At 39.2% G+C, this 17,048-nt stretch overlaps 1 protein-coding gene across 12 annotated transcripts in view; it reads right to left on the reverse strand.

Moving 5' to 3' along the window:
* Nucleotides 1–17,048, reverse strand: part of LOC103155452 (pleckstrin homology domain-containing family A member 5) — a 145,962-nt gene that overhangs the window by 79,697 nt on the left and 49,217 nt on the right. For 10 of the 12 annotated variants that reach the window (XM_016663564.1, XM_007577138.2, XM_016663568.1 and 7 more), the window contains exon 4: nt 1,121–1,204. In XM_016663564.1, coding sequence (XP_016519050.1) covers nt 1,121–1,204 — 84 coding nt within the window. Of the gene's footprint in view, nt 1–1,120; nt 1,205–7,936; nt 8,089–8,121; nt 8,374–17,048 lie in introns of those variants that run through there. The other 2 variants (XM_016663569.1, XM_007577140.2) reach the window with 2 other exon arrangements.

Below are 17,048 nucleotides of genomic sequence, written 5' to 3' on the forward strand. Positions count from 1 at the left end.
GGACCGGTACCGGTCCATGGACCTGGGATTGGGGACCACTGGTTTAAGGTACCTAGCCTGTTAATCAATAGATCTTCTTCAATTAAATGAAGACAAAACTGATGGAAATAATTATATTTGCATCTCCAAAAATGTCTTGGATATAAGAGAATTGTGGCATTTGGGGTTGGCAGAACGCTGGAGTAGCTCTGTATTTTCATTCAGAATTTATTCTTTTTCAGACTTTTATTCCAGCTCGATTGTCTTAAAATATCGCTTTCTTAAGAATCAATCTGTCTTGTTTTGGATACTGTTGTGGAGAATTATCCGTGCTCCATGCTGAGTTCTTGATGTATGAGGTTATAGAAGAGTCAGTGAGTTCAATTCATGAATTCCATTTATTAATACCAAAATACACCTGGTCCATTTCACATGACACCTTTAATTGGTAGCAAGTCAAAATGGCCCCCAAGAACGGGTTGTGATCTCTTTTGTTAGCCTCTAGCTAAGTTATGCCCCATAGAGGCCTGTCCCTAGTGTGTCCTTTCCTCTACCCATAGCTCTCATTTGCATTTCCTAACATGTCCTTTCCTCTAGCTTTAGCTTAGCAACTAGCTAACGGAGATAGAAGGAAAACGCAGAATTATTTATTCTCAACACTGTGTGGTTGGTCTGATTTTTCTTTTACTCGCTTTGACCAACTTACTATGCTTTCTCTAAAGTTTTCAAAGCTCATGTTATGCTAACTTGTATTAGCTACTTTTGGCAATTTTTGGCAGAACATGACAGGTGATGTTGTGATAAGAATTCAAAGTAAATCTTACAAACTCATATAGGCTTGAAGTCAAAAGCATTTGTATTAATTAAAAATTAAATTAACAAACAGAAACTGCAAACAATTCTGTGACTAAGAATAACAGTAACTGGAATAGAGTTAAGCATGGTTTTATGATTATCCACAGAAAACGAGAAGTTAAGCCTAAATAAAACACACGGTGCATTTTTGCTGCACAGCTTCACTCCACAGATCCAACAGTGATACACAAAATAAATCAGTTCATTAGTTTGTATTGGACATTTCAGTCTAGAGCAGAGGGACACAAAACACTATCTGGGTGTGTCATGGTGCAGAGAGACTTACTGTTCATTTACAACAAAGATGCAGTTGTCTTGGGATGGGATGCCTGACACTGGATGCTTGCAGGTCACTTTTCTTTCATTGTGGCTGAAAGAAAACAGAGAAATACAAAATCTAAATGTTAGAACATGTCAGGTTAATGACAAAATAGTTTAAATCTTTCTACAGAACTGGTAGTTAAAACTGAAATCAGAACCAGTTCTGCAACATAAAAGTAGCTTAGCTTCCTACTGACATCATAAATCATAGTATTACTGCAAACCTTATCATCAACAAGCACACATATGCACACCTGGAGCCATGTGTGACTCTGAATTTAAGCATTATGTTCCTGTTACAATGTTAAAGTAGATATCCTGCATCCACAGCTTCCAAAACCCCCGAATATTTAAATGTCCCAGTCTGAAGAAGCCTGCATCTGAGCAGTCCACAGCAGCCTGTGCAGGTTAGTGAGGACAACATCACAACATCCTCCAGCTCTGTCCGCCAATCTGAAAAACTTCCTGTCCTCCTTTCCCTTCGCTTTCGTCTGGTCTGTTTCAGTCCTGTTCTTGGCTTGTCTCTGTTTTGACTGTCACTGGTGTGGGAGGCAATGTTTTGTTTTCTTCATATTTTTCGGTTCTACTTCTATTGGTCAGATGCTGCATCACGAGAAAACTGCTGACTCTCTCATTCTTTTCACGAACACAGGAGGCTTGTTATCAACTCTAGAAACCTCATAGGCAATGATACAAACAACAGAAAGTTTGACCTGAATGATGCTGAGCCTCTTAGTCTGCAATAGTAATTTTTTATTTTTAAACACTGGGGAACATTGTTGTCCTTGTTTCATGGTTTTTAAAATTTCTCTCCCCTGAACTTGTAATGTACTTTCTTCAAGAAATTAAAAAATATATGTGCTTTAAAATCTGACTTGTTCTTGCTGCTTATATTATTTGAACATTTGGAATTTGAAAACATCCATTAATATTATTGTGTTGGACTTCAAAAATATAGAAATTTTGCTCTCCAGATACTGTATTCTAACTTTTGAATTATTCTTATTCTTGTGGATAGCCAAAACTTCACCACAGATGTCAAAATGTATTTAATTGAAAGTTTATAAATAACTAAGTAAATTAGGGATTTCGAATTTATCCAGAAAATATATTTTAGGTGTCCTTATCCACAGTGGAACATGTCCTGTGTCCACATGGACTGAAAGGCCCCTCAACAAGGAAGAAGCCATTACTCCAAAAGAAAAAGCCAGATTGCAGTTTGCAAATGTCCACACAGACAAAGACCTTCATTTATTGAGACGTCTTCTGGTCTGACAGAATTAAAGTTGAACTGTTTGACCACAATAACAATGATTACATTTGGAGGAAAAACTGTGACGGTTGTACCATCCTAACTTAAGGTATGACGGTGGCAGCATCATGTTGCGGGGCTGTTTGGCTGCAGGAGGAGCTGGTACATTTATAAAACAGATGGCATCATGACAAAAGAACATTATGTGGAAATATTGAAGCAACATCTAAAAACATCAGCCAGGATGTAAAAACTTGGGCACAGATTACTCTTCCAAATGCACAATAACCCACAGAGTAAAACCAGACTGGTGACAAAGTGGCTCAAGAACAACAAACTCAATGTTTTGGTGTGACCATCAAAAAACTCTGATTTGAATCCTGTGGAGAAGTTGCAGGTAGACCTGACATGATTCAGTTCCGTTCTGCCATAAGGAAACAACTGTGAGAAACTTGTGGAAGGAAATCTGAAAGGTTTGATCCAAGTCATACAGTTTAAAAGACAGTCATCGCTGATGCTGTGGCATTTAGCATATAGATGTCAGCAGAGCCTTCTCTGCTAGTCCTAGAAAATTGAAAAGAAAAAGTGCAAAATGTCTTAATCATATTTAATTTGATCTGTAATTTAATTTTTATTCTACAAATGAGTTGCTTATTGGTGTTCACTTTAATTTCCTACTTTAAAAAAGTCCCTAAAAGAGCTGCTCCTCCTCAAGACCTGCTGTACAAATTCAGCTAAAACTGAGAGGTGAAACAAGAGACGGAGACATGTTTCTAGGAGTACTGTAATTTCTTTTGGGTAATTCAATTATGAAGTATTCAACAAAAAACAGCATGCAACATGCCAAACCTACAGGAAGAGGTTCTCAGATTCCAACTTTGTTCGATATTTGAAGTTTCACAAACAACAGTAGGTGGTACTTTTCTTTTACAGTGAGATAGCTGACTTTAGCTAACTTTGTGTTATTATCAAGTGTACTCTGGGCTATGTTGATGATATTGCTTAATTTTCACTTGTATGCTATGTTTTGTCATGCTGTATAAATCTGGTCCTTCAAAAGCACCCACAAATAATGTGCAGTGTGTTAGCTCATGATTGCTGGAGGATGGTGAGTGGGGAACTGTATCAGAATGCAGGTTCTGGAAGACAGGGAAGAGAGTTTCTCTGTGTCCCCATCATAATGCTGAACTGTTTCCATCAGAGGATGGATGGTGTAGTCAAATCATCTACGTCAGGAAATTATATTGACAAAAAATAGACTGTTTACTTCAATCAGTACATTAAGTCTACTGTTTATTCAGTTGTAACTCTTCAAATGGCGGGATGATAGAAATAAGGATTTTAAAAAGAACACATGGTCTATTATTTACATTTAACATACAATTACAAGACTCGAAAGGACTTAAAATTTCAAGTTTCAGACTTGGGACTGGACTCAACTTTGCCTGTCTTGAGACTTGAGGATAAAGACTTGAGACTCAACACTTACTTGATCCCTTACTTGGTTCACAAACCAAGTAAGGGATCAATTACACTCCTCCATACTGAGCAACTCTCTGATACCTGCTGGTCCAAAGCTAAGCTAAGAGACATGTTGTGTGGAGTTTTCAGTGATGTAAATTACGAGCCAATCAGTGAATGCAGTCAGCTGCCAACCCAACTGCTTCAGTGTTGTACCTGGCTAAGTGCTGCTAGTTGTACCCCTGAAGAAGGTACGGAAATCTGAGAATAGCCAGGTTGAACAGCACCGGATCTTCTAATGGAAAATGAATCTGGCCAGATGGACCAGGACCATTCTGGGACAGACCGGGACCGGACCAGTTAGAGGTGAGGTAGGCCTTTAGTACCTACATCATCATTTAAACACAAAAGTGTTGCTGCTCAACATATCCATTCCTTTACGATCACAGAGTACTGATCATCTGATGCCTGCTTCCAGCTGTCAGATAGAAGCAGGCATCTTGGCCTCTGAGTCCACAGTCTATAAACCTCAATCCAAAAGATCACATTCATCAGAACTGATCGTGGATGTTCAGTCAATAAATCTGCAAGATGTGTGTAATGTTATCATGCAAAAAATAAGGAAAGAAATCTCTAAGGAATGTTTCTGATTACATGAAGAATAAAGGCAGTTCTGAACAGTGATGTAGGTACTAGCAAGTTGTACCTAATGAAGTGGCCAGTGAGTATATTTTGTGTGGCTTAATTTGTCCTACTTATCCATGTAAGGTTTTCCAGGCCTCCATTTGCTGTGAATGAACTGTGTTCAAAGTTCTACTCTGGTACAAACAAACCTGACTGAAAAATTGCAGTAACAACCCTGAACATCACACAGTCCTTCACATTCAAGACAAGAACATGACCTCAACAAAGAAATGAGTGAACGACAGAACATGTTTGGTTTTCTATTCTCAAGAACAGACAGTGAGATTTGATGTAATATTTAAAATGCCACAAATAAAGAATGAGTCTGTATGAAAATACAATTTTAAACTCATGTTTCTGAAACAGCAGAGTTTCCTCTTTCCCACCATGCCACACATACTTAAAGGCTGCAAATTGAGGACAAAAGCAACAGAGTTTGTTGTTGTTGCAGTTTTGATGTGGCACTTACACACGTGGAAGGACACACCGAGGCACTAATCCCCATATACACACATTTACATGAATGCACAATCTTTAAAGAATATCGCATTTGTTTTCATGTGTGAGAAATGTCAGCTAATATTTAATGTCAGAAGTTAACATTGTATTTTGCTTTAAATGCCACTTAAAAGATGCCCAGTGTTTAGAACCGGGAGCAGACATGTGTGTCTTCTGCCCTGTGAAGCGTCTGCCGCTCAGCTCCATTCTCCATCTATCCAGGATGCTAACCTTTCAGAAAGGCCACAGAACAGAATATTCTTCTCCTTCCTCTCCAGTAGTCTGTCTTTTCTTCTCATATCGTTTCGTTCTTTATTCTTCCCCTCAACTGACCTTTTTCTCTACAATCTCTCAGCTATAGTCTGAGTCTACAGTCTACAGTCTCTCCCCGTCTTTCAGCCACTAAAATCTTCCACTCTCAAGCACAGACCATAGTGACCATGGAGGCTCTGTGCTCAGTCTGCTTTATGCAGTAATGTCTGCTCCGTCTCGTAACACAGCTGACTAATTTTTGTTTTAATTTAATCTATTCTGAGGAAGGGGGAAAAAAGCTCTACAAAAGAAATGAAATGCAGTCTCGTCCTTATGAAGTCAGTGTCCCATATGCCGAATGTATTGCTACAAATCTTGTAAACTTTTGTTTTAATCAGGTCATGTTTGTCCCTGTGATTGAAACCATTTCAGAAAGAAGTAAGGCTTTTTATTAAAAACAGGACTGAAGTTGAGTTTGATACAGAAACATCGATGAATCTGATAGTTTTGGAACAAATGCATGATGGAGATAGAGTTACATGAAGGACTTACAGAACACAAGTAACAGACACAAGAACCAGGGCAGGAGCAACAGTAGGATCCAGCAGTGAGACAAAGAAACTGAAGATTTTAAATAGATGCGATCTGTAATAAGATCACCAGCTGAGTACGATCAATACAATGCAGAACTGAGGAGGAGAACGTAAGCAGTAAACTGAGAGAAGGATGAACAATGGGCACAGGAGAAACTGAAAGGAAACACAAAGGATCCAAACCAAAGCTAAGGCCACAACACAAGAGTCCAAACCCAAATGCACAGAAGAAAATACAAAAAGAAGCTCAAGACAAAGAAATGAACTAATATGGAGAGACACCAGTGACACTAAAATGATCCCCACCTATTCATACATTTTTTGGGAACCATTCATTTTGTTTGATGCTGGTTGAGACAAGGAAGATGGTAGCTTCTGTAGTGAGTGCCAAGACAAAATCCACTGGTCAGAGCCTTGTGAGTCCGTAAAGACCTGTATCATATGATTTACGTAATCTTTAATTTAATTATTTTTTATGGGTATTCAGGCACATTTGGTGTTTTAACTATTAGAATAGAAATGTATCAAGGTGGAGTCTCAAGTATTTGCAGATTTCAGGTATTTCTGGTGGTTGTGCTCCCTGTAAATACCAACACAAGACAGAACCTCAGCACAGGTAGCTGAGGGTCATGATAGTTTTTGATTCTAATTCATGATGACCCTGTTGGAACAGCTGGGAAAGAGTGAGGCACATCCTATATGAGCTGGATGCTCATGTTCAGCACTGTTGCTAGGTTGTACTGTGTGCACAGATGAGCAGTGACATAAAGAGGCCACACAAGCAGTCTGCTTTTTCCTGCATCACTAAACTGAGCCGTGCACTAAATGAAGCTGTCCTCAGAGCCAGGCAGTCAAACAGAGGCAGAGAGACCTTCCACTTTAAGCTTCTCCCTTCAGTGAACTCTACTGCAGACCACCTACCTGCCATTTGAATATCTTGAGCCGCCTTGCCACCTCCCATCACACCAACCCTCTGCATGTCTTTCTTCACTACATTCAGGAACCTTCTCTTCAGTCTTCCTGTGCACCAGAAGCCTGGCAACTCCAGATTTAGCATCTTTTTCCCTACATGCCTTCTGTTCCTTCTCTGCATGTCCAAATCATGCAAGCCTCACTTCTCTGTTTGCTCTAACTGAGCTGTCCTCTGTCATAAAGGTGCAGTGAATAAATCTCACTGAGCATCTGTGGGATGTGCAGGGCAAACGGGTCCAATCCATGTTGCTCCCTGCAGGACTTAAAGGATTGGCTGCAAACATCTTAGAGCTACATACTATAACACACACTGCATGAGGAGATACACTCATGTAGTGTGTGCATGAGCGTTTCGCCCAGGAATATGTTGACCACCTGCCCAACATACTACTGGGCAGGTGGTCATAATATTATGCCTAATGTCATGCCTGTATATAGCTGAGTAAGATGACATTTTACCACTATTTAATCCAAATAATTTAATTTAATTTATTGTTGGTTTTGGTGATGCAGTAATCAAGCTTCTTATTGGCTAATATTCATTTCTTAGTTTTCTTTCAGGTCTAATCTGCTGATTCAGATATTTACTTGTTCTTTTTTCTAATGATTCTGAGATGTAAAGTAAAAAACCAAAACTATGCTGCAGGCTTTCTGTCAGAAGTAACAGCTTTGAATAAAATGAACATTTCAAACAAAATGCAAAAGATTGATGTCCCTTTACTCACACAAAATATAAACATAATGGCATTGTAATTTTCATTTATGCATATAGAAATGTATTATGTAAACAATTTTTAATGTTCTGTGAAAATGGCTTAAAGCATTAATCTCAGAGACAAGTAAAGCTGGTATCAGTCATTTGCTCCAGCTGATGAGGGAAATCTGGTTCTGCTTTATGATGAACAACTGGCTCTAAATAAAGATTCTGTCCACACACTGGAAACCAGGCACAGCAAGAGCAGCAGAGGTCATTTTTTAACATGCATTTAGGAAATGACACCTTTAAATAAGCCAGATGAAAGTGAACACAAACAGCCCTGAGCTGCGCTGGAGCAGCTCTTTGATTCACCTTGTTTTTTCCTGAGAGAAAGCCGAGGCAGCCGCTCGGCTCATTCCTTCCTCATATTCTACCATGCCAGCGATGAAGCTCTCAGCATGCCACCGTGAGAGAATTCACAGTGTCAGTGTTTGCCCAGACTCACAGCCAAAAACACATAATGCCAATAAAGTCCACAGCTGGTTGACTTGACTCACCACAGGAGTAGTGTATGTGGTTAAGGAGGCAGGCAGGAGGACGGCTGTCTCTGTCCACTGGCTTTGCTCAGACATTAACGCTTCTTGTGTGAGTGCTGCTTAACAGCCTTCCCTCCCTCGCTTTGCCTCTCCTGGGCTGCCTGCGCCGCTTCTGTTCCACTACTATCAGACAGACATGTCAACGTAGAGCCGGGACACGGGAGAAAAAAATACCCAACAAGAATGTGAAGGCAGCCAACTGAAGAAAATATAACAGATAACATTTAATAAGCTTTATTCATGCACTGACCACAGTGGGGCAGCACTGCCTCTAAATGGAAACTATGTACTAAGATACTAGATTATCTACAAGACCTATAGAAACTCAACCATGCATTTATTTTTAATCGCATTGCAACAATCCTCCTGCTGCAGCCAATCCAGAAAGCTGCTGATGTTCTGACTAAAACTAGGAAGCTATAGCACATCACCCAATTCTACAGTCCTTCACTGAGAGAAGAGACTTTAAAATACTGTTAGTTTACGAATCAGTGAACGGTTTAGCACCACAATACATTAAAGATCCTCTCAGGAAGGTCGATACCTTCCAGACCTCTCAGGCTCTGCATTCAGAACCAGAGCCAAACATGGAGGGCTTATAATACACTTTAATTTATCTATGCTGATTTAATGATTTAATGCTGTTAAATCAAATGTAACCCTTTCATGGGTAGTGGTCACTACAGTGGACAGCTATCTAAAAGCCATTTTCTTGTGCTTCTTGTGGATTTCTATGTTATAAATGCATACAGACCACTGAAGTGGACACTAATGCATCATAAAATACACTCAACTACTGGCCATCAGCTGTGAATGCACAGCAACAAATTATTTAACAAATAATTTTTGTTAAATCCAATATGGCCAAAAAAAAAAAAGCCAAACTGAAATTTGTCACAATGCGTAATGACAAGCCACAAAGCTTCTGGGGTAACGTCCTGTGTACAGATGAGACAAAACTGAAGCTCTTTGGCATCACCTCTATGTTCATAGACCAAAAAATGAGGGAAGGCAAGAGAAGAGCAAGGTCCCAACTTTGAAACATGGAGGCTTGGCTGTGCTTTGGGCTGCTTTGCTGCATCTGACCCAAGGTTTCTTGAATCTGTGCAAGATACGATGAAATCTCAAGACTATCAATGCATTCTGGAGAGAAATGTGCTACCCAGTGTCAGAAAGCTTGGTCTCAGTCGCAGGTCTGAGGTCTTCCAACAGGATACTGACCCAAAACACAGCTAGAAACATCCAAGAATGGCAAAGGTCAAAATATTGGACAATTCTGAACTAGCCTTCTATGAGCCCTGATCTAAATCATGTTAAACTGTGGAAGGAGATGAAATACTTTGTGTGGAGAAGGCACCTTTAAAGATGGGACAACTGGAGCAGTTTGCCGTGAGGAGCAGGCCAGGATACTTGTGGACAGATGCAGAAGCCTCACTGACAGTTACAGAAATCAGCTGATTGCAGTTATTGCTTCAAAACATTGTGCAGCAAATCATTAAGCTGCATGTACCATAATTTTTGTTGGGGCTTCTTTCATTAGATAGTTTCTTAAATTTAAAAGCAATACATGTTTTCATACTCAGAATTTTTGAAACTAAAACTGTACTTTTTAGTCTCAAAATGGGAAATCAAGTTCCACTCGCCGTGTTCCAGCAGCTAATTGTCCATGAGGAAACTGTTCCATCATCCTGCATGGTGCACTGGTAGATGGAGGATGGCCAATTAGATGTCAATAAGCTCAGTGCAGTTACACACATTCTTTATCTCTTCTGTGAAAAACCAATAACAATGTTTCACCCTGTGTTGCTTGGCAACTATAGTAAAAATGAGAAAAAGGCTATGTTTGAGAGCTTTTTACACCGGCCACTCGGCTGGATGAGCACTAGCTACTGTTGCCTCATTGCACAAGATTCATAGGAAATGAATGAAGATGGACATTTCTACATGAACGTTTAAAACAAAATGACTTCTTAATACAAAAACATGGAAAACTGAGAATCTTCAGACATGTTTGGTTGGAGAAAATAAAACATTTTCATTAGCAATGTTTGGAAACATGCATACGATGGCGGTTTTTACATGGTCTATGTGAGCAGTTGCCCCGGCCAGCATCAGTAAGGGGCAGGGCACCGAAGAGTTAGGAAATAATATATATTTTATCTGTCAGTTGTATCCTGAACAAGTCTGCTACTACTGTATGAATGTGTAGTGGAGTAAGTGTTCCTTGGTTGCTGTGGGATACTGGGAGAATACATTACCTGCTTTGTGCTGCAATAATAATAATAATAATAATAATAATAATAATAATAATAATAAAATCCCTGCATTTAATGGGCTGAAGTGCAACAAGAGCGGCTTTCCCAAGCACTATTCCTGCACCATAATAACTGTGTGCACATTTATTTGAAATTTGAAATTTTATTTCGAACATGATACAAATATAAAAAGTAATATAGTACACAATAAGAAAAGTGAATAGAAAAGAAGAAAAGAAAAAAAAATACAGATATCTGTTTCAGTTAACATATGCTCAAAATGGGTAGGAAGAAGTAAAAACTTATTAACTCCTACCCCCTAAACACTGGAAAACTTACAATACTACTGTTATTTAAAAAAAAAATAAAGAAAAAAAAAGAAAAAAAAAGAAATCATCAATCAATTAAAAGTCAGAGTAGCTGTCAGCAATTACTAATATATAGCTATGCATTATCTCTTTTTGTACTGGTTTGTCTTTTCAAACCCTCAAGCTTTCACAGTTATGCATTGTGATTAATCATGATATGTATGTCCCTTCATGTTTTAAAAAGATGTACTACTAGTGCTGCAGTGTTTGCACAGAATCAGTCCTCACAATAAGTCACAGATGGGGAAGCAGGCCTTCTTTCTGGTGATAAACTAAAATCGGATGAAATTATGTAGAAAATCCAGAAGCCTTTTTATTCATCTGCCAAATAAAAAGATGCCAAGAGGGTACAGTACGACTAGCTCTTTATTGAACTGTTCACACACTGAAGGACTCGGATCTGGAGTGTGGACAGTATTCATATAGATCTGGGCTGGAACATGAGGAGAACATCTTATCTGTGAATCTTCCTCCACACAGAAAAAGAATTGTACAAAGCAGGCACAGCGCTGTGTCTGCCACTAGCAGTCTAACTTCAAGCTGCTGTTGTCATGGTTACCCATCTCCACACATCCTCTGTCTGCATAAGCACAGAGCCAGCGAGACATACTCTGTGTGCATGCCAATAAGCTGAGAGAAAGCAGGGAAGGGAACAAGGATGTGGAGATATGACCAATGCAGGGAAGGTGATGGAGGGATCGGAGGAAAAGACAAACTGCCCCTTCGTTCATCTCCTCATCCCGCCTTCAAACTGTCTCACTGAATCCATCAGATTCCAGGCAATCTACACACACACAGACACACGCACACACACATATCATTGCACAAGTACAAACACCGAACCCATACAGTCTTAGCCAGGGATTACTTTATGAAAACACTTCTGTCTCACTGAATCACACACACACACACACACACACACACACACACACACACACACACACACACACACACGCTCTGTTTACTCAAAGAAGTGAAGAGGATATCTGAGCTGTGATCTAGGCTGACATTCAGCTGTTTTAAGAGCTCATGACTTATGCAATAAATTTTCCCAGAAAAATGTACCTCTGGTTACTGAAAGGATGCTCCAGTGTCACACACACGCACACAACCAGAGAATAAAAGCAGCATCTCACATCCATAAAGCAGTCCTCATGCTAACAAAACGAAGCATCTGTGTAATCTAAAGTCACCATGTCTCTCCCAGGATGTAACAGGGTGGAGAGGGAGTGCCGGGGGGTTGAAACTAAACGACAGGGTGCAGAGTGCAGCGGGAAAGGCAGGTCTAAGTTGATTTCCATAGCACAATTCATGCACAGTAAAGTGCTTTACAGGAAAACATAGAAGCACAGTTACAGAAAATTCATTGTGGAAAATGACAAAAAGAAAAAAAATCACCCATCCATTGTGTAGACACACCCTAGAGGGGTTCTAGTGCCTTGTCTCCAGCAGCCATTGGGTGAAAACTGAACATTCTAGTCAGGTTGACAGTCCAACACAAGACGATACAGGTATTGATACACAATTCAGATTTCTGCTGAAACTTGTTGTTGTTGTTGTTCATTCTACCAATGAGACTTCTGCTTGAACAGTTTACATCCCCAAAGCAACTGCATGTAATAATCAATGGAGCTGTTTATGGATTGATTTTAAAGTTTATTCAGCATTGAGAAGCTACATTCTTTTCACAAGATCTTAAACTGAATGAAACTAAAAAAGGAAAGCACAGTTAACAGCAATGCATTGACCAGAATTTCTGTAGAGAAGACTGCTTGGATGTGTAGTCAGAGCCAGGAGTTGTATGTTTCAGTGATACAGATGTCTTTCATAATTCAGTAATTAATTTCAGCCACTGCTTACATCCGGATTTACCGTGTCTGGCTTTTAATGATGCAGAATTATGACACATGTCTCAAATCAAGGGGCAAAAGCTGGATAAAATATGACATGACCCTTCAGGTTGCAGAGCTTTTGAAAACAAAATCTCTGCACTTCCATATGTGTATTAGAACCACATATGGAAGTGGCACAGATTAGAGTTTTTGTAGGGTTGTAGCGTTGGGTTGATCACACCGTCATGAAAAGGCAGGATAGAGGTTGGATAAAAGCAAAACATGCAGATTAGGGTTGCATTTTTCTGCTGTGTGAAAGTTGCCAGAGAAACTTAGAACTTACAACACACACACACACACACACACACACACACACACACACCTAAGGACAGTTTAAAGAGACCAGTAAAGCTAACTAAAGTATTTTGTATTTTTGGACTCTGTTAGTAAGCCAGAGAAAAAAAACCTGTAAAAGTCCAATTTTATCTCAGTTAACAGCTTTTACATGACACAAATAATATCAAGTTATAAAGTTTATAGGAAAGTTACAGTAAAGAACCAACAAATTGAGAACATCTCAAGTTTTCATGGAGTTTGTTCCACTGCTTTAGGGACACAGAAACTAAATCTGCTTCATCAGCTGCAATGCTGGATGTGACACTGGACATGAGAAGAGCTCTGCTGGCAGGACGTATCGCTGTGGAACAAAAAACAACTGGTTACCACATGCTGGAAACCTCCACACTCACTCTCTGAAATATTTGGGCATTGTTCATATAGAAACAATGCTCAAATTGTTTCTATATGAACAATATTTGGCTCCATGAACTCCAGAGTTCATGGAGCCAAAGAACTGAAGGCATGGAGTTCACCTCCATCTCTGTGGATCTTGGATCCAGGCTGCGTTTTATTCAGGGGTTTGATTCAGTTTTTTTTTCTTTTTTCTTTGTTGAGTTTCTTTAGTCTCATATAATTATTTATTAGCATATGCGCAGGTGTATCAATGTTTACAGTACATTCTGAGGTTATGAAGTGACTTTATTCACAGATCTACTGGAGTTCTAACATGGAGTGTTTTTGTGCTTCTGTATGTTGAAATCCTGAATGTGCCAACCAGTTCATTCTTTTTTTACTGTAAACAATATAAAAAGGTATAGTGTAAAATGATAAATAAAATATGGACAGCCAAAAAGCTCCAGGAGATACAGAACTTTCTGATGAACTAAAACAAATATTAGTGCCAGTGATGTTACTGTGTGTAAATCTAATCCTTATCCAGCTGAACTATGAAACCTAAAACCACCCATATGTACCACGAGTGCTATGATGAGTGCAGACTCAGAAAGGGACAAAACCCTGATTTTGTGTAAACTGTAAAGTTAGATTCATGTATTTGTGGTCTGTGTTAAAATATTGGCATTTATGAGGCCCCTGAAGCCCTGGGGGCCTGATGGAGATGCTGACTTAATTTGCATTAAACAAAAGTGCAAGTAATTGATATCCATTTTAATTGTATATTTTGATTTGTTTTTAAGACTAGTTGTGGGTTTAAGCAGTGTTTCACTGGCGATGTTTTCCCGTAACATAGGAAAGGTGACAGGAAATCTTAAAACGTCAATCGGTAAATAATTACCGAGTGACATTTTAAGATTTCCTGTCACCTTAACATCTTTTAATACAAAAACACGGTGGACCGCAGGTGGAGCGCCTCAGCACCCCGACCACCAGGCTGCAGAGGACCAGAGTTGGGGACCACTGACCTAGGCTGTACAGACTGAATGAAAGATACACACTTCAGCATTAAGATTTAAAAGAGACACAGATGACCCCCTGTCCAACCACAGAAACAAGAAAACCCCATGAATCAAAATACCTGCTGTCTTAGTTCATCTTGTTCCTTTTGGACTTATTTTGTCAGTGTGTGTCTCTCTTATTTAGAGCCCCCTGTGACGCAGCTTCTCCAGTTGAGAAGAGCCTTGTCTCCCTCTTGTGGCCAGTGGAAATGTTAACCACTGACTTATAAATAATAACATAATGGAATGTCAGAGCAGAGAGATTACACATTCTAATACGACAAATTCTAAGCCCCATCATTTGCTGGCATAACTAAGTAAAAACGTGTACTTAGGTTTTTGACTCCCTCATCATGTACAAGTCGAGGTAAAGCTTGCTGAGGAAAGTTCCTGAAGGAACAAACATCTAGGAGAACAAGATGTAGAAACCCAGCAGTAAAAGTTTTCCTTTTAGCTGCAGATTCAATGAAATGAAGTTCAAAACTAATAAATATTAGCTTTTAAAGTTACTTTTACCACAATATACCGACTCAATAAGACATTAGTGTTTCACCTATCAAGACATAACGAAAAAGAACCACCAACATAACTTTAATATGACCTCAGCTTTAAGAAAACAACAAGCTGAAATGGAAAAGCTGCGTGAGGAAAAAAGAACAACCTTGATGTTTTCACAGAGTTGACAGGAGAAGAAGCAGGCAGATGCTATTAATTAAATCTATCTGACTAACCACTCATCACTGGGAATTTCTCCTCCGGAGTTTTACGCCTTCCAGCACACAGTGTCTCTGGACTCACAAAGAACGAATCTCTATCATTCTAGAGTCCAAATGTAAGGCCATCTGTCTAACACTTAAATATTGTCCTAAACAAGCAAAGCAAAGTGTTGTAATGGTCCAGTCAAAGTCCAAACTTCAACTTGATTGAAATGTCGTGCTGGGACCTTCAGAGAGCTGAGCAGAACGGAAGTAACACTGGAAAGAAGAAAGGGCCAACACTGTTCCCCGACTCATCAGCCTGCTGCTGTAGTATGTCACTTTTATAAAAAATATTGTTTTATACATTTGTTGAATGTGTCACTATGTCATAGAGATGGATGATGAAATGTATCAAATTATTCTAAAACACATTCACTCATCAATTTGTGCCCAACAGAATTCAGTGTAAAGTCGTCCATAGAGTAAACTGGTTCNTGCATTGACCAGAATTTCTGTAGAGAAGACTGCTTGGATGTGTAGTCAGAGCCAGGAGTTGTATGTTTCAGTGATACAGATGTCTTTCATAATTCAGTAATTCATTTCAGCCATTACTTACATCCGGATTTACCGTGACTGGCTTTTAATGATGCAGAATTATGACACATGTCTCAAATCAAGGGGCAAAAGCTGGATAAAATATGACATGACCCTTCAGGTTGCAGAGCTTTTGAAAACAAAATCTCTGCACTTCCATATGTGTATTAGAACCACATATGGAAGTGGCACAGATTAGAGTTTTTGTAGGGTTGTAGCGTTGGGTTGATCACACCGTCATGAAAAGGCAGGATAGAGGTTGGATAAAAGCAGAACATGCAGATTAGGGTTGCATTTTTCTGCTGTGTGAAAGTTGCCAGAGAAACTTAGAACTTACAACACACACACACACACACACACACACACACACACACACCTAAGGACAGTTTAAAGAGACCAGTAAAGCTAACTAAAGTATTTTTGGACTCTGTTAGTAAGCCAGAGAAAAAAAAAACCTGTAAAAGTCCAATTTTATCTCAGTTAACAGCTTTTACATGACACAAATAATATCAAGTTATAAAGTTTATAGGAAAGTTACAGTAAAGAACCAACAAATTGAGAACATCTCAAGTTTTCATGGAGTTTGTTCCACTGCTTTAGGGACACAGAAACTAAATCTGCTTCATCAGCTGCAATGCTGGATGTGACACTGGACATGAGAAGAGCTCTGCTGGCAGGACGTATCGCTGTGGAACAAAAAACAACTGGTTACCACATGCTGGAAACCTCCACACTCACTCTCTGAAATATTTGGGCATTGTTCATATAGAAACAATGCCCAAATTGTTTCTATATGAACAATATTTGGCTCCATGAACTCCAGAGTTCATGGAGCCAAAGAACTGAAGGCATGGAGTTCACTTCCATCTCTGTGGATCTTGGATCCAGGCTGCGTTTTATTCAGGGGTTTGATTCAGGTTTTTTTTTTTTTTCTTTGTTGAGTTTCTTTAGTCTCATATAATTATTTATTAGCATATGCGCAGGTGTATCAATGTTTACAGTACATTCTGAGGTTATGAAGTGACTTTATTCACAGATCTACTGGAGTTCTAACATGGAGTGTTTTTGTGCTTCTGTATGTTGAAATCCTGAATGTGCCAACCAGTTCATTCTTTTTTTTTTTACTGTAAACAATATAAAAAGGTATAGTGTAAAATGATAAATAAAATATGGACAGCCAAAAAGCTCCAGGAGATACAGAACTTTCTGATGAACTAAAACAAATATTAGTGCCAGTGATGTTACTGTGTATAAATCTAATCCTTATCCAGCTGAACTATGAAACCTAAAACCACCCATATGTACCACGAGTGCTATGATGAGTGCAGACTCAGAAAGGGACAAAACC

Source organism: Poecilia formosa, unplaced genomic scaffold (genome assembly GCF_000485575.1).
Source record: "Poecilia formosa unplaced genomic scaffold, Poecilia_formosa-5.1.2 Scaffold429, whole genome shotgun sequence".
Classification (NCBI taxonomy): domain Eukaryota; kingdom Metazoa; phylum Chordata; class Actinopteri; order Cyprinodontiformes; family Poeciliidae; genus Poecilia; species Poecilia formosa.